This window comes from Tamandua tetradactyla, chromosome 25 (genome assembly GCF_023851605.1).
Source record: "Tamandua tetradactyla isolate mTamTet1 chromosome 25, mTamTet1.pri, whole genome shotgun sequence".
Classification (NCBI taxonomy): Eukaryota; Metazoa; Chordata; class Mammalia; order Pilosa; family Myrmecophagidae; genus Tamandua; species Tamandua tetradactyla.
The window spans coordinates 45,424,269-45,443,115 of NC_135351.1; the positions used below are offsets into that span (position 1 = coordinate 45,424,269).

At 41.8% G+C, this 18,847-nt stretch overlaps 1 protein-coding gene across 6 annotated transcripts in view; it reads left to right on the top strand.

The window, feature by feature from the left end:
- Positions 1 to 18,847, top strand: part of ADGB (androglobin) — a 139,038-nt gene that overhangs the window by 2,823 nt on the left and 117,368 nt on the right. For all 6 annotated transcript variants that reach the window (XM_077143405.1, XM_077143410.1, XM_077143406.1 and 3 more), the window contains exon 2: positions 13,786 to 13,948. In XM_077143405.1, coding sequence (XP_076999520.1) covers positions 13,786 to 13,948 — 163 coding nt within the window. The remainder of the gene's footprint in view (positions 1 to 13,785; positions 13,949 to 18,847) is intronic.

Consider the following 18,847-nt stretch of genomic DNA (forward strand, 5'->3'; position numbering starts at 1 on the left):
TATTTGCCGTTTTGTTTTTGGCTAATCTCACTCAGCATAATGTCCTCAAAACCAGTGGTTTTTACATGAGAGAGAAACTGTTTGTATTTCATCTGTTCTCTAGCTCTCTGCCTCTGCCGGGAGGAAATCTCCACCCAGGGTTCACGCTGCCACCAGTTTCTTTGTGACCTTGGCAGGCGTTGTATTCTGACATGCAGTTTCAGTTCTGAAAAGTCCATAAGTGAGGAAGTTGTTACTGTAAAATGTTTAAAGCTGATCTTACTCATTTTTCTAAACAAAGTTATCCTCTGTAAAATTTCATCTTTGGTAACAATAGTTTTGTTTTTATTGATATTATAGCTGTTAACAAATTATAATTATCATTGGTACATAGTAATAATCAGAATTGCAAACAGATTTAAATGAACCATTTGAAAATTAATTGGCATTCCGAAGATTCTTTCACCATTTAGATGCTACTGGAAGTTTTATGCTGACTTCAACACAAAAATTTGATCTCTCAAAGAACAAAACACCAGTTTCTGTGAAGACTATGCAAAATACAAAAGACGAGAAAGAAAATATGCAACTTAAGTATTGACATTAGAAGCATTAATGTATAAGTTCAAACTTCAAAGATTTGGGATCTTTGATGGGCAGTTTTAGATAGAGACACAATTTGGTATTTATAGTCACAAAATTGTATTCTACCTACAACAGCACGTTCAACCCAATACTGAATGACCAGGTAATTTACAAAACTAAGAAGAATCATGCAACCTTCTGGACTCTTAATGGTGATGAAATATCATTAAAGCTCTTCCAAAAACAGAACGAAATAAATTTCTTAGTATACTCAAGTTAAGCTGTCTTTATTGATTGAAATGCACTTCTAAATTTCTGGAAATCTCGAAAGCGATCAATACATAAGTATTTGTCTATAAGAAATGTGAAACCTATCACGAAAAGCAGGTGTAGATCAGTAATGTACAAGCGACCCCACACTGAGGAATACGTGAGCTCCCGAGCATTGAAGTAAATGGTCCTCGGTGATGGGCAGTCGCTGAGATCCAGCAGAGCTGGGCCGCGGTGCCTGGGGGCCGACCCGATCCTCCGCCTCTGGGGATCAGGAAAGAAGCTCCGGAAGAGCCCGGCCCAGCAGTCGGGAGGTGTCCATCAGAGCTGCAGGCAGAGTCCTCCCAGCTCCCCACGAGGGGCGGAGGCGAGGGGGAGCAGCGAAGCACCCAGAGTTCACACTGAGCAAATAACAGCCATGAATAAAGGTAACAGGTCAGCTGCGAGTCTCACGCCCACTTTCCAATCCTCAGTACCCTGGGTGAGCATGGGGTGGTTTGGAGCTGTCTATACCCCAGAAAAGCCTGCTCTAAACCCATCCCATTCCCGTGGGTGGGGACCCGTTGCGAGTAGGGCCTTTTCATAAGGCTACTTCAGTTAAGGCATGGCTCAGAGAGGTTCTCAGTCCTCTTACTCGGAGGCCTTCTTAAGAGATGGAATTCAGATAAGCAGAGAGAAAGCCACAGAAGCAAGCAATGAAAGCCTGAAGAGCAGGGAGAGACCTGTAGATGCCGTCACATGCCCTGCCATGTGGCAGAGGAGCCAAGGATTGCCAACGGCTGGCCTTCAGGGAGAAAGTATCACCTTGATGATGGCTAGGTTTGGACATGCTGGGCAGTGGTCTGAGACGATGAGGGAGCCTGATGTTGGCAGTGATGATTTCATGTGTCAACCTGGCCAGGTCATGGTGTCCAGTTGTCTGGTCCAACACTTGCCTGATCATTCCTGTGAGGACATCTGGAGGATTTTAATCGTTAGTCATCAATTGCATCTATGGCTGATTGCATCTACAGTCAACTGAGGAGATTGTCTTCAGCAGTGGGAGGGTCTCGTCCAATCAGGTGGAAGCTCTAGAAGGTGTGCTGATGTCAGCAGTGGGAAGGGAGCATTTCCGTGACTTTGGACTCGCCCATCCCCAGGGCCATGTGCAACAATTGAGGTGGTAAATCTCATCATGCTCACTCACCTTCGGTCCTTCGGCTCTGCTTCTCTGGAGACCGTGTCTAAAACACTGGTCCATCCTGACGCTAGAGAAGAGTGTATTGAATGGGGAGGGGGCAGCAGAGGGGCCCGGGACAGGGAATTTCTGAGCTCCAGTGCAGGGGTGATATGTGCTGAGCAGGTGTGTGCTGAGGCCCCCAGGACTGAAAAAGGAGGGGGATTCCATGGCTACATAATCTACATAATTCCGTGGCAGCCCCATCTGCCTCTAGGGCCATCTTTTCCATGAAGCTCTGCTGATGTGCCAAGCTGGAGGCCATCTCTCCACTCCATGCTCATAAAGCACTTTGTTTTACACTGTTAACAACCCTGTTCACTTTCACCTTTGAATTTTAGTTATTGTGAGCATTTATTCTCATTTGTTGTAAGTTACTCAAGAATAGGAACTGAGATGTTTTGATCTTTGTATTCACCCAAATGCAATGTATTGCAAAAAACAGATAAATGTTGAACTTTTCATTCTAAATGCTAGATTAAATAATTTTAATAAAACCAAGTGAGTAGAAGGTCAACATAATAACCTAGCTTTAGCTTTCAATTATCTTATTTTTTTAATATTTGCAGTTGTTTCCTTACAAATTTGATATTTCTGAAACGTGACTCAGCATGCCTGTAATCCAAATTAAGTCGATTATGTAATTCTGTTCATTTCCTGATTCCTGCAGGGTCTTGGCTGACACTGCTTGCTGAGTGCACATCGCCTAAATAAATTGCCACTATGAATAAAAGCATGCCCTTTCATATGCTTTTTTCATAAACCTGCTCGAAGAAAACTACGGTGAAATTCCAGAGCACCCTTTTCCTTGCATTTTTACGTCCCCGCAGTGAGCATGTGCTCATAAAATAATCAAGTCTCATACTTGTGTGCGTGAGTGTGAATCTGATGAAGTCTAATGACTTCGTACCAGCCAGTGTCCCTTGCAGGTTTTCAACTTGTGTACATTTATCACTGTATTACACAATTTTATTAATTGACTTAAGGATTTCAGAGACACAAATTTGTCATTTTTGCAATGTATGTGATTGGTAAGTGATTCTAAGTTTTAAAAAACTTATTTTATTAATAATTGGCTGATAAAATTTTAACAACTCATGGACCACTCTCATTATACTTAAAGATGGTTATGGCTTTTTCCCAATTCTAAGTTGTGGAATCTAATTTTCTGAGAATGGATATATATGAAAGACAAAATATGTAGGAAAAATATATATAAGTACATATGATTTGGTAATCAAATATGCAGTAGAATTTAGATTTAAATATAGTTGTGTGTGTTGACTCTAGAAACCAATAACATTGTTATCATGAGTGAAGTTTGCAATTCCTTGATTTGCCCTTTAAAATACTGGCATGCGGTAAATTGCGTGTATTTCAAGGGTGTATCCAGTAGTTTTGACATGCATCTCCCCACCTGAAGCTGTCCTCACCTCTGGTTACTGCGTGGACCCCCCAGAATGTTTCCTTGTGCCCATGGCAGACCCTCTCACCGCCCCGTCCCAGATCTCCGTTGACATGTTTCCCTCACTGTAGGTTAGTTTGCATTCTCCAGAGCTTTGTATAAATGCCCTCATCCACGTGCACACGCTCATCTGGCCTCTTTCCCTCTCACATCCTGACTGTCCATCCGTGTTGCCAGTGTCAGTGGTTCGTTCTCTTTTTAACCTTGCTCAGTCGTCTGCTGTACGGCTAGGCTAGCACTTTCATCCGTTGACGTGGGGATTGGCATCTGGCTTATTTCCAGGTCTGCCTAGTACAAACAAAGCTGCTGTGCACCCTTATGTATTTTTGTGTGTATGGACATCTCATTTTTCTGGGGTGAAATACCTAGGAATGAAATAATTGGATCCTATGGTGCCTCTGCCTCCTTTGTCTTTTCAGGAATTCCCAGCATTCTGATTTTGAAGATGCTTTTAGTCTTTGTTGGGCGAGACGCTGTCCTTAGGTGTGATTCTTCCTGTGGCTGTGTTTACTGATGGTCTTTTGAGTTTAGATTTCTTCTTTTTCTTTGTTAAGTTATTTTTGAGCTCCTCTTCTTGGGTGTCTTTGACCCTGAGGTGTGGAAAGCTGCTCCTGGCCTTGGACTGTGGATCCCGCCCCAGGGCTGCCGTCCACTTGCTGTCCTAGCGCTGGTCTCTCAGGCCATGCTTGGTTCCCCGGCCCCTGCCCTTTCCGATACTTGTCAGACTTTGCTGTTAGAAGTTTGTTTCCTTTATGCACCTACCGTTTCCTCCAAGAGCTCCCTTACATTTTATATTTCTACTCTGACAATGACCCTCTAGCCCGGCTACTGAAATCTCCTCCTGCCCTCCCCAACACTGGTTTTCTTTGGAAAATCCTCCACTGGGCATTTAAACTATGGGTTTACATGATAAGCATTCCCGACCAACTTTTATTAAGTTCAGAAACCCCTAGCTTTCCACAAATACATTTGTAAGCAGATTTCTGGACTCGTTAATGTTCTACAGGCGCCCTTTCCACCAAGTCACGGCACCGCCAGACCCTGTGTGGGGAGGGGTGTTCGGCCACATGCATTTTCCTTTGAAAACCTTTACACAATGAACTGAACCATTCACTGGAACGTGGGCGTATAGTTTTGTGACTAAGGCACCTCTGTACATATTGTGATATTTTCACACTGCAGGGTTCCTTGGTTGGGCGTTTGAATTTTCTAACATTTGGGAGCATTTGTTTGTCAGCATTTCCAGCCTTAAATCTTCAAAAACCCTGGATTACTTTTGTGTTGAAAGTGTATCTTGTTCTGGGAATGAGGAGGCAGGAGTGATGTGCTTGGTGTGTCTGAAATGCAGCGGGGGGGCCCCCGGGCTTGGGGAGCCTGAGCCCACCTGGAGCGAGCCGTGTGCAGCCCGAGTGGCATGGCGGTGTTTGGTGTGGTGCGGTGGTGTTTGGGTGTGATGTAGCGGTGTTTGGGTGTGGCACGGTGGTGTTTGGGTGTGATGTAGCGGTGTTTGGGTATGGCACAGTGGTGTTTGGGTGTGATGCAGCAGTGTTTGGGTGTGGCACAGTGGTGTTTGGGTGTGATATAGTGGTGTTTGGGTGTGGTGTATACCGCGCATGCATCCCTGTGGACAGGCTGTGGGAGGGACTGCTGCCCCTCAGGAGGGCCGGGGACAGTGACCTTCAGCTCAGATGGAACCAATTGACCCATTACAGGAAAAGTGGGCCGTGATGTAAGGCATATTATGAAGTCACAGTTGTCAAAACAGCATGGTACTGGCATAAAGATAGATATATCGACCAATGGAATCGAATAGAGTGCTCAGATATAGACCCTCTCATCTATGGACATTTGATCTTTGATAAGGCAGTCAAGCCAACTCACCTGGGACAGAACAGTCTCTTCAATAAATGGTGCCTAGAGAACTGGATATCCATATGCAAAAGAATGAAAGAGGACCCGTATCTCATACCCTATACAAAAGTTAACTCAAAATGGATCAAAGATCTAAACATTAGGTCTAAGACCATAAAACAGTTAGAGCAAAATGTAGGGAGATATCTTATGAAACTTACAATTGGAGGCGGTTTTATGGACCTTAAACCTAAAGCAAGAGCACTGAAGAAGGAAATAAATAAATGGGAGCTCCTCAAAATCAAACACTTTTGTGCATCAAAGAACTTCATCAAGAAAGTAGAAAGACAGCCTACACAATAGGAGACAATATTTGGAAATGACATATCAGATAAAGATCTAGTATCCAGAATTTATAAAGAGATTGTTCAACTCAACATCAAGAAGACAGCCAATCCAATTACAAAATGGGAAAAAGACTTGAACAGACACCTCTCAGAAGAGAAAATACAAATGGCCAAAAGGCACATGAAGAGATGCTCAATGTCCCTGGCCATTAGAGAAATGCAAATCAAAACCACAATGAGATATCATCTCACACCCACCAGAATGGCCATTATCAACAAAACAGAAAATGACAAGTGCTGGAGAGGATGTGGAGAAAGAGGCACACTTATCCACTGTTGGTGGGAATGTCAAATGGTGCAACCACTGTGGAAGGCAGTTTGGTGGTTCCTCAAAAAGCTGAATATAGAATTGCCATACAACCCAGTGATACCGTTGCTAGGTATCTACTCAGAGGACTTAAGGGCAAAGACACAAACGGACATTTGCACACCAATGTTTATAGCAGCATTATTTACAATTACAAAGAGATGGAAACAGCCAAAATGTCCATCAACAGACGAGTGGCTAAACAAACTGTGGTATATACATACGATGGAATATTATGCAGCTCTAAGACAGAATAAACTTATGAAGCATGTAATAACATGGATGGACCTAGAGAACATTATGCTGAGTGAGACTAGCCAAAAACTAAAGGACAAATACTGTATGGTCCCACTGATGTGAACCGACATTAGAGAATAAACTTGGAATATGTCATTGGTAACAGAGACCATCAGGAGATAGAAATAGGGTAAGATAATGGATAATTGGAGCTGAAGGGATACAGATTGTGCAACAGGACTGGATACAAAAACTCAGAAATGGACAGCACAATACTACCTAACTGTAATGTAATTATGTTAAAACACTGAATGAAGCTGCATCTGAGGTATAGTTTTTTTTGTTTGCTTTTGTTTGTTTTTATTTTTATTTCTTTCTCTCTATTATCATTTTATTTCTTTTTCTGTTGTCTTTTTATTTCTTTTTCTAAATCGATGCAAATGTACTAAGAAATGATGAATATGCATCTATGTGATGATGTTGGGAATTACTGATTGTATATGTAGAATGGAATGATTTCTAAATGTTGTGTTTGTTAATTTTTTAATTAATAAAAAAAAAAAAGTGGGCCGTGATGGAGCTCACAGGGGGGATGGAGGCAGAGCTTGTATCCGCACTTGAGGGAACGAAGAGGAAAGCGAAATGCAAACACAAAAGAGCCCTTATTTTTTTTTTTGAGAGTTTCTCAAATGTCTTTTGAGAGTTTGAGGTTCCTGAATGAGTTACTCTTATTGAGATTTTGATGGCTATAAAGTCACTTTTTTCTTTTTAATTCCTGACTGTACGTGTACTCAATTTAGGGAGATACTGGAAGTCCTGCATCACAATGGGGTTGTCAGTTCCCGAGCTGGGCCTGTCACTTTGCCTTCTTATATTTGGAAGGCATTGTTTTGAGAAGCAACCATCCTAGACTTCTTACATTTTCCCAAAGAACTGAGTTTCTTATTAATTTGTAATGACCTTTCTATCCCTGCTATTTTTTCCTTTATAAACAATTTCTAAAGCAGTTTATTAAATCATAATTGACATATAATAAACTGCACTTATTTAAACTCTGTGATTTGATGAGTCTTGTCCTATGTGCACCCCAGGAAACCCACCACACATGAGATCATGGAAGCACCCTCAAGAGTTCCCTTGTGCCCTTTTCTTATTAGAGACGTTGTAGGTTTACAGCAAAACTCCGGCATGAAACTCCGAGCTCTGTATACCACCTTATCATGAACTTCTTGTATCGCGTGGTGTATTTGTTGCAATTGATGAAGAACGCTTTAGAATCATACTATTAACCATAGTCCTTGGTTTACATTACGGCTCACTGTTTGTGTTGTACGGTCATATGAATAGTCTTAAAAACCTTTATTCTAGTAACGTATGTAGAACTTAAAATTTCCCCTTTTAACTGCGTTTGAGCATGTAACCCATTCGCTGTTAATTGTGCGCGCGACGTCGTGCTGCAGTCCCACCGCCCGTTGCCAAAGCTTTTCCATCGCCCCAGTTAGAGACTCGGTAGCACCTCACCCTAGGCCCCTCCCCACCTCATGCCCTTTCACCGTGCCTCCCTCTCTGAACCCCCGCGGCTCCTTGGAGCCACTGCGCTGTTCTCTGTCGTTCTAGATTAGTTTGCATTTTTGACAATTTTGCAGAAGTGTAAGTAAAACTATCAAATATGCACTCTTCTCTATCTTCGTTCACTCAGCACAATTATTTTGAGATTCATCCATATTACTGCATGCATCAGTACTCCATTCCATTTTATTGTTGAATAATACTCCACTGCCTGGATACATCACAATTGATCTCTTCACTTGCTCCAGCACTGGGTTTGTTTCCAGTCTTTGGCGCTTATGGATTCATTGTTTTGAATTTTCATGCACACGTCTGTGTGGACATTTGCCTCCATTTCTCTTGAGTAAATACCTGGGAGTTGAATGGCTGTAAACTGTATGTTGTGCATTTTAATAACTTGGAAAACTGTTTTCTGAGTAGTTATGACATTGTATAGCCCCACCAGCATTGTGTGAGTTTCCATTGGCTCTAAATTCTTGCCAACTCTTGGTAAAGTCAGGCTTTTGATTTTAGCCATCCTAATAGGTGCTTAGCAGCAGCTCCTCGTAGGTTTGTGTGTTTGCATTTCGCTAACAGGTGGTGGTGTTGGGGATCTTCCAGTGAATTTATCTGCTGCTTCTACGTCTTTCATGATGATGGGTCTGTTCATGGATTTCACCCGTTTTTTATTGGATTGTTTATTATAGTTGTGTAGTGAAAGTTCTTTATGTATGTTCAAAACAAGTCTTTATCAGATATGTGCTTTGCAAATATAATGGGGAGAGAGGAAATTTTGAATTTTGATAGAATATGATTTATTAATTTCTTCTTTTATGGACAGTACTTTTGATGCCGTATCTAATAAATCTTTTCATAACCCATTGCCCAGGGATTTGATATGCCTTCTCCTAGAAGTTCTATAATTTTACATTTTATATTTAGGTCTATGATCAGTCAGGAGTCAGTTTTTGTATACTGAGCATGATGTGAATTCAAGTTCATTTTAAAAAATATGAATATCCAACTTTTCAGCACCAGTTGTAGAAAAGATTGTTCTTTCTCCATTGAATTGTGCTTGCAATTTTGTTGACAATCAGTTGCCCATGGATAAGTGGGTATAATTCAGATCTACTGATTTATATATTTATCTTTTATGCAAATCCTACAGTCTTAATTGTCATAGTTTTAGAAATCAGATATTATTCCTTGGAATTTCTTTATCAGAAAGATTTTGTTTATTCTTTATCTTTTGTATATAAAATTTAGACTCCTCTTCTCAAATCTTGAACACACACTCACACACAAAACACAAAAATCTCCTGAGCTTTTCATTTTGATTGCCTTGAATTCACACAACATTTTTGGGACAAATGCCACCTTAACAAAACTGAGTCTTCCAACCTATGGCTGTGGTATTTCTCTCTATTTATTTAGGTTGTCTTTAATTTCTTTCAGTTTTTTTTATAGTTTTCAGTGTACAGGATTTGTACATCTTTTGTCATAATTACTCCAAATATTTTCTATTTTTGATAATATTGTAAACTTAACTATTTTCACATTTTTCAATTTATACTTATTTGTGGCTAGTATACAAAAATACAATTGATTTTTCTGTATTGACCACCAAACCTGTAACCCTGCTACGCTCCCTTTTTCTAGGAGCATTTGGTAGATTCCATCAGCTTTTCTACAGAGATGATAAGGTCATCTGGGAATAAAGATAGATTATGTCTGCTTTGCCAAACTGGGTTTCTTTTAAACCTTTTTCCTGCCTTATTTTTCACACTGGCAAGAACTTCCACGAAAATGTTGATTGTGAGGATGAAAGAGATGTCTTGTCTGATTCTTAATCTTAAGATGAATGTATACTATCTTTCATGATTAAGTGTGACACTAGCCCTTTATCAGGTTGAGACAGTTCCCTTCTACTTCTAGTTTGATTAGAGTTTTTATCTGGAGTGCCAAGTCCGCACAAACTTCCAGATGTTGGATTTTGTCAGGTGCTGAGCTGACGCATTGAGATGATTATATCTTTGTTTAGTTTGTACAGGTGGTGGATTTCATAGATTGATTTTCAGATGCTCAGCCAGCCTCGCACACCAGCGATGGACCACATCTGGTCAGGATGTATTCTCCTTTTTCAAATATAATGTTGCATTTGATCTGCTGACGTTTTACTTAAAATAGTTCTGTGTCTGTATTCATGAGGAATAGGGATGTGAATTTCCCCGTGATGATTCTGTCAGACATGGTTGCCGAGGTCTGCTGACCTGGCATATGACTTTGGAAGTATGCTCTGCTTTTGTCTCTTTTGGTTGACTTCATCCTAGATGTTCGATGGAATTTACCAGTGAGGCCATCTGATTCTGGAATTGTTTCAGAAAAAGCCTCAAAATTACAAATCTGATTTCTTACTAAATACGTAGCTATCAAGGTCATCATTTCTTCTTGAGTTCTCCCTGGTAGTTGTATTTTTCAAGGAATACTGTTCTAGTAATCTTAGTTATATCTTGGTTAGAAATAGAACTGTGTGTGTGTTTTCTATTTACTTTATAACTTTTTAGGTGTGCCATGTAAGGACTTATGTGTACATCTTCTAAAGAGCATATAATTAGAATGAAAAAATCAAATCTGAAAATATATGCTTTTGCTAGTGAAACTGGATCATTTATGTTTATTAAAAAAAACATATATTTGGACTTATATTTTCCATTTTACTTTCTGTATCATTTCCCCCCTGTGTTCTGTGTAACTCTTTTTGTCTCTCCTTATGCCCTGCCTCTTCCTTTTTAAAAAACTTGATATAAATTTTTCTCATTTGTTTATTGTCTCATTCTATTTTTCTTCTCTATTGCATTGGATATTATATATCCTCTAACAATTATTTCACTCCTTACCTTTGGTATTTTACTTAAAAAAACCTTAAAATCACAAATTTAATCAGTATCTTAACCTTCTTCCAAATAATACAAATTCATTTGAATATGTTAACACCAATTACTCAAGTCTTTTTTTGCTCAGATTTTATTTGTGTCCCTCTTTTTAAACTCAACAAATTAGAACATTATTATTATCAGCATTATATTTAAAATGAAACCATTTTTTTAGTTTCATACAATTAAAAAAAATCAATTTCTTTGCTCTCCATTCTTCTTTTCTGGGATTATTTTCCTTTTGCTCGACCTGCGACTATATTCTTCAGAAATCACTTAGAAAAGGAATCAGATGACAAACTTTCTCTTAGTTTTTAACCCATTAGCAAATGTTTTTATTTCACTCCCATTATAGAAAAAGTTTTTCAGAACACACAGTTCTGAAACACACAATTGTAGGTTTGCAGTAATTTTTTCTGAGCACTGTGAGAACATCCTTTCACCCCATCCTGACATCCAGTGTGGAAGCAGCCTCTGCGTCTACAAGTAGTTCCTTTTTATTAACCAGTCTTCTTTCTCTAGATGATATTAAGATCTTCTTTTTGTCTCACGTGCCCTGCCATTTTACTACAATGTTGTAGATACTTCATTTAGTATATGTTGTGCTTTCCGCATATGTGGAGTCATGTCTTCCATTAGTTTGGGAAAATTGCCAGCAATTTTTTCTTCAAGCGTTGGATTTCATCCATTGTATTTATTTCCATCTCTTGAAACTCCAATTTAATATATATTAGAGCTCGTTATTCTATTCAGCCTAGTTTTTAACCTCTTTTACATATTATCACTTTTTCCTTTGGGCAGAATTCTGGATAATTTTATCAGATATACCTTTCAGTTCAATATTTTTTCCTCAATTAGCTCTAATGTATTATTTCACAAATATATTTTTAATTTCAACATAATTTTCATTTGTAAAGGTTCTAATTCTTTCCAGATTATTCTGGTTATTTATGATACTCATGTTTTGACTTTCTTTTTGCAACTTCATTCTTAAAACTAATGTTTTATATGCAATATTTCATATTCTCTAACAATTTCAGCATCAGAAGTTCCTGGATATTGCTTGATCTATAGTTGGCCTTTGCTGATGTCATTTTATAGTGGTTATTGAGGATTTGTGAGCTTTATTCGCTTTATTTTAATTTCTGGGAAACTTGGGACCCTAAAATCTCAGATAGTATCTGTGCCTCTCTGTTTTGAGGCCTTTTTCATCTTTTCACTTGTAGAATGAGATTCCTGCTCCACTCTTCCCAACATGAGCCTTGGCCCTCCCTTCCCTACAGGGAGCAGCCTTGCTGTGTGTGTGTCCACTCTCTGGCTTTGCCCCCGACCCTGGGCAGCACATGAGTCTTAGTGGCACAGTCAGAAGGAGGCGGTCTAGCATGTGGCAAGGAGGACCTTGTGGGGGGTAAGGAAGGGCAGCTCTGGGCCCTCCGCGTGTCTCCCGGGAGCTGGCACCATGGTGCTCCCGGCACTCGCCCCCCCTCGCCTAAGGCCACCCCTCACAGACGCAGGACAGCTGTCACCACAGCTCTTCACTCCCCCTTCCAGTGTTCATCCCCCCCTTACCTTTCCACCTTGCAGCCTGCTGCGCGTTCTCCTTGATATGTCTTGTTAATTGTGCATCTCCACCCAGCAACTGAGAAATGTAAAGATGCGGCTCTCTGTGCCGCCTCCTCACCGCTGTATCCCTGTTTCTAGAGCAGGGCTTGGCGCATGGTAGGTTCTGGAAATTATTTGTTGAATAAATTGGTCAATTCATCATCCTTAATATATACAAATATCTTAATATATACAAATATCTTAATAACTAAAACAAATATCTTTCTCATGCAAAAATAACACTAAATGTTCAAATTAGAAATGTAAATGCCTAGTAAGCAAAAGAAGAACACGTGCAAAATAGTTAAAACTTTAAAAATTAAATGAGATGCCTGTTTTGGAAGTCTAAACTTATAAGAATATAAAAATCATCAACAAAGTTTAGAGGTGTGAGAACTGTGATATACTCATAGTGAGCATGTGAAATAGGTCCAGCTTTCCCATTGGACCTATTTCCCGTTTAAAATTTATCAGAAATTTTAAACATTCATGTCCTTTATTATGGTAGGTCTCCTTATTGAGATGTATCCTAAGGAAATAGTTAAACATTTATACAAAGATTTGGAAAAAGAATAACCACTATACCTTGTTTAAAAAAGTGAAAATTTGAAAAAATTTTTTTAAACGTATTTCCATATATAAAATGAAATGTGAAATTAGTTAAATGAAATGTGGTGTATTCACAAAATATAAAATTATGCAGTCATTAAAATAGTATTTTAATAAACATTTATGGACGTGGGAAATATTAATATGTTGATAAGTGAAATAAAGTGATTTGTAAGAGAGAATATGCTAAATGATGTAGTTTTTGAAGGAAAAATCTGCATAATTAGTCTAAGAAAATAAAAACTTGTTAGCAATGCAGTTTCTAGTGAGGAGGTTATGTTTTTCTTATTTATCTGATTTCTGTATTACAGTTTTCTTTTTAAATGATGATCCCATAATTCTTTGGCACTAGAAAAAATGAAAATTATATTCGTACTAATCTTAAAAAGGTTGTACTATTATATGTTTAAAGGACTATCTTTAAGAGAGGGTTGTTTATAAATAAACACCTCCAAGCGTCTTCTATCTTCTGTGTTGATGATAGCTCCTTCTGCATCTCTTTTTGGATGGCCCAAGAAGAGCCAGTATTTAGGGAGGGACGGATGCTCAGAATTTGCACATGAATTCATTCTTTCAGGGATTTTTTTGTTTGTTTGAGTCTTTAGGACCTTACCATGTGGAAACTGTCGAGCCACAGATACAACTGGATCGAAAAATGTCTTTAATGTAACACTGCTGAGAAAATTATTAAATTTATGTCATGCAATTAATCTATTATATCTGCGTGGAGGTCTCCATTAGGACAGAACTCTCTCTCTCTGTCTCTCTCCCTCTAGGCAGTACCCTTTTGGCAGCAGTGTGCAGTCTGGTTCTGTTGAGCAAAAGAAGTGGAAGTTTCCAATCTGGCCGGAGTGGAGTGAAACGGACATCAATGCAGAAAAGTGGGATGCAGGGAAAGGGGGAAAAGAAAAGGACAAAACGGGAAAGAGCCCGACATTTGTAAGTAGCCTTGAATATGAGCAGATTCTCGTTGTGGTTGTCAATTTTATAATGGAATAAAATGTACCAGCATGTGAGCTTTCTCATTCTTCTCTGCCATGCCCACTCAAAAGGGGATTTTTGTGGTGGGGGGCGCGGGGGAGTGCATGGGCCGGGAATTGGACCCAGGTTCTGCTACTGAGCTACCCTTGCACCCTCTCAAAAGGGGAATTTTTATCCTTTACCTCCCTGCTTCCAGCCTCCACACACCTTACCTTCCCAAGCCCTCAGTCCTGAGCTTTTGTGGGTCACACTGGGGCAGACATGAGGCAAGAGACATGGCCAGAGTCAGCATGAGATGAAGGGGCAACGAAGACAGAGAAGTCAACCCCTGGGTGTGAGCAGACTTGGGGAGCAGGCGTTCAGCTGATGGGGGGCTTCAGAGAAGGGGAGGCCAGCTCACCTGGGAGCTTTTCAGCTGAGCTGATAGTGAAGTCTGTTTGCTTGTTTTTGTTTGTTTTAAGAGTTGTTACTGTGAGATAAGAATTGGGTCCTTCTTAAATATTCCTCAAAATATTTGGGTAAATATCTGCATTACCCTGTTTCTTTTGATGCTTTCATTTGATGGCCCCAGGAGATGGGCATATATGAGATTCCTGCTTTTTCAGGTTGTGTTACTTTAGGGTCTTTGGTTTATTTAAAATGTTTATTCTAATTTTTAAAGATTACTTTATTGAAGATCCGAGTCTAGTTATATTTAAATATGACCTATTTATTTGCTTCACAGTCTATTCCACAAAAATATTTGTAGAATACAGTGAACATATTTTGAAGATGCCAGCAGAGCTGCTGCGATCGCCAGGGCAGAACTCGGGGCTGTTGGTGAAGTGCCCCCGGAAAGGGGCACACGCCAAAGTTTGTCCTTCGCTCATAAGATATGGAAACACAAAGGGCATGAGGCAGACTGGGGGTCTGTTCATAAAATATATTCAACAAATGTAATTAATTGCCAACCCTGTCAGCACTTGGACAAACAGCACATTACCCAGCTGTGAGGAATGCATTCCTTGTGCCATGCTCAGGGTGACCGGGAACTTTTAGATGCAGTGGGCTTTTGAACACTCTGGGTTCCAAAGAAATTGGTTATGCCCTAAGTGATTCCAACAGCAGCTCAACATTTATGGGGGGTATGAGTATATGTGAGTGTGTATGTGAGTGTGTGTGCAATGAGTGTGTGTGGGCTTGTGATTGTGTGTTCATGAGTGTAGTGTGACTGAATGTGTGAGTGTGTATGAATGAGTGTGTGTTGTGTGTGTGTGCATGACTGAGTGTGTACTCAAGTGTGTTTGTGTGTGTCTGTGTGTGCATGTGTTTGCACATGTGTGCATGCATATCTAAGTGTGTGTGCTGCGTGCATGTGCACATGCGCCTTTCAGAGCTGGCCCCAGGAGGGTAGAGGGCACAGTTCTGGGCACACTGGGGTACCGGGCCACTGCTGAGACAGCCCCGCTCCAGGGTGTCCTCCCTCCCCCACCCAGCTCAGGAAGGCGCCGTGAACCCGCAAATGCTGATTCCGGGGGGCTTCCGGCAGGAGAGGCACCCAGGGCAGCTGGCCCCATGCAGTGCTGCCACACAAGGCTGTAGAGGGGAGAGCAAAGTGGGCGGGGGCCAGGCTGTGGGGTCCCCAGGCTGGTTTACTGCCCTCAGCAGGCACCCAGGCCCCCCCGGCATGTCCACAGGAACCTGGAATAAAGCACCTGACTCCGCCAGCGTGATCTGCCGTGCATTCCGGATGCCTTCCAACTTTCTCAGGGCGGGGCCAGGTCCTTGGACTCTGCCTGTTCTGTTCCCAGGGAACAAGGGCAGGGAGGGAAGGGGTTGGAAGGTCTGCCCATGAGGAGACAGCCACCTGAAAAACACCTAGAGACTTTTCCAGAATGTGGAGATACAATGGACAGGGCAAGGGCAGAAGAGCCTGAAAATGCAGAAATAGGTTATAAAAACAGAACTTTTTTTTTGGGTTGCACGCATGTCTTTATCAAATATGGCGGCATGTCTCGCAGATATCTGGAAGTTTGGTGTCTGGTCCTGGGCTTTGTCAGCCTCAGGGAAGCAAGGGCAAGGCTGTGGGAAAAGCGTTCACGGGAGGGAATTGTGGGTGGGGGCAGCAGCAGCTGAGCTGGTGGCCTGCTGCCCATGTCATCGGGGCTGCACCTGCCCAGGCCTAAGTCTGGCCGGGCTGCAGACCCCAGGGCAGGTCCCAGCACTCTTGGGAATGAGGTCGTGGTCCCAGGAGCCAAATTTGCCACGGCACCTTCCTCGAGAGGAGTGCAGCAGCCCCTGCGCGGGTGGTCCCAACAGGGCAAGGTGGTAAGAGCACAAACAGGTTCTTCCCCAAAGCCCCGACTGTGTCATCGTAGCGCAGTGTCTGCCAGGCAGGGAGGGCAATGCCCGAAGGCCCTGATGGGCGCAAATCCCTGTGAGTGTCCGGCTGCAGCTGGCATCCTTAGTGCTTGGCAGAAGGGCAGCTCCTCCGGCTGAGGTCAGCCCCAAGCACTTTAGCCTTTCCTAGTCTAGGGTCACGTCTCGGTACTTCAGGTAGGCGGTGGTGCCCATGAACCAACCTGAGAGGGACGTGCCGAGGTGTGTCAGGGTGGTTAGGAAAAATAATACCTGGCAAAATGATGGGAAGAGCTTTTGGTGCGAGGGGCTTTAACTGGAGAGAAGGGAGTCGATTGGAGGCAAGCCCCACCCCACGTGCTTTGTTTTTCTCAAGGGCATTGATTCATGGTTTGGAGATTGCAGACCTGTGCCCTTCTCCCTGGACTGGAGACACGGAGGGCTGGGAAAGCAGCCAGGGCTACAACCACAATCCCAGAGAGGAGAGAATGCAGAGAGGGGTCTGGAAATTTCGTATAATTTTCTTCCGAGGCATTTGCCGAGGCCTGGGGAGTTGTGGAGCAAATGCAGCAGCTGAGGCTGGAGGACCGAGGTGAGGCCCCGCGCTGCTGTAGGGAGATGGGGGTTGCTATTAATTTGTTAAGCTGTTGGAATGCAATAAACCAGAAATGGAGCAGCTTTTATAAAGGAAATTTATTAAGTTACAAGTTGAGAGTTCTAAAGTCAAGAAAATGTCCAAATTAAGGCACCAACAAGAGGCTACCTTCACTCAAGAAAGCCAATGTCTGTCAGCTGGGAAGGCACATGGCTGTGTCTGCTGGTCCCTGTTCCTGGTTCTGTGGCTTCCAGCTTCTGATGCCAGCATTTTCCTCCCTAAGCATCTGTGGCCTTCACTCAGCTCCTCTGGGACAACTCTGGGTTCCGGCTTGTCGGCACCTCATGGGAAGGCACGTGGCAATGTGTGCTGGGCTCTGCCTGTGTCCAGGTATCTCCTCTCTCTGTCAGCGCTCCAAGCATCTCCAAACCTCCGTGTCTCTGTCAGCTGTGAAGCAACCATCCTTCAAGCACCTGCATCTGCTCTGAACTCCCTCCAGACTGCTTCCTCTTTTAAAGGACTCCAAAAACTAATCAACATCCACCTTGAATGGTTGGAGCCACATTTCTGTGGAGATAATCTGAAGTTTCCACCCTGCAATATTGGGTCAGGATTAAAGGGCATGACTCTTCTAGGGTGCACAGCACTTTCAAACCGGCACAGGGTTCGTGTTCCACCAAGGCGACGGCACCCTGGTCAGCACTCCATCCACTCACTTAGCCCCCAGGATCCTGCAATATTCTGCATAAAGTGAGGACAGCCCAGGAAGCCCCGACTAGCCACACCCTGAGACCAGCCTTGGCTGCATCGGGTCCTGGTGTGCTCAGCTGCCGGAGGAAGGAAAGCCTGCTCGCTGGGGGAGCACCTTGCCATCTAGAACCTAAAGACATTCTTATATTCAATACATATCATGCAATCAAAAATTACCAGGCATGAAAATAAATGACAAAATGACTGAAAACCAAGAGGAAAAATCAAGTAATAAACACAGAATCACAAGATAATTCAGATTTTGGCACTGACATGAGGAGAGATATATAGACTAAGGAATTGAGAGCTCATAAATAAACCCTTACATCCATGGCCAATTGATCTTTGACAGGGGTAGCAAATCCATTCAATGGGGAAAGAATAGTCTCTTTAACAAATGGTGCTGGGAAAACCTGATGACCTGGAACAAAAGAGTGATGGTGGATCCCTATCTCATACTATATATAAAAATTAACTCAACATGGCTCAAAGACCTAAATATAAGACCCGAAGCTCTAAAACTCTTAGAAGAAAACATAGGGAAGCATCTCAAGGCCTTGTGTTAGGTAGTGGCTTCACAGACTTTATACCCAAAGTACAAACAATAAAAGAAAACATGAATAAATGAGACAATCAAAATCACAAACTTTTGTGAATCAAAGGACTTTATCATGAAAGTAAAAAGGTATCTTACAGAATGGGAGAAAATATTCTTTACGTATCTATCTGATGAGAGTTTAATATCCAGAATATATAAAGAAATCCTACAACTCAACAACAACAAAAAAGACAGCAGCCCAAATAACAAATGGGCAAATGACTTGAATAGACATGCTTTTTAGACATGGCTAAAAAGCACATGACAGGTTGTGCAACATCATCAGCCACTAGGGAAATACAAATTGAAACCACAAAATGCTACCACTTCACACCCACTGGACTGGCTACAATTTTAAAAAACCAACAGAGAATAAAAAGTGTTGGAGAGGATGTGGAGAAGTAGGAAAAACTCATCCATGGCTGGTGGGAATGTAAACTGGTGCAGCTGCTGCGGAAAACAGTTTGGCAGTTCCTCAGAAAGTTGAGTATAGAATTACCATGTGATCCCGCAATCCCATTTTGAGGTATGTACCCAAAATAAACAGGGACTTGAACAGACATTTTCACACCAGCAT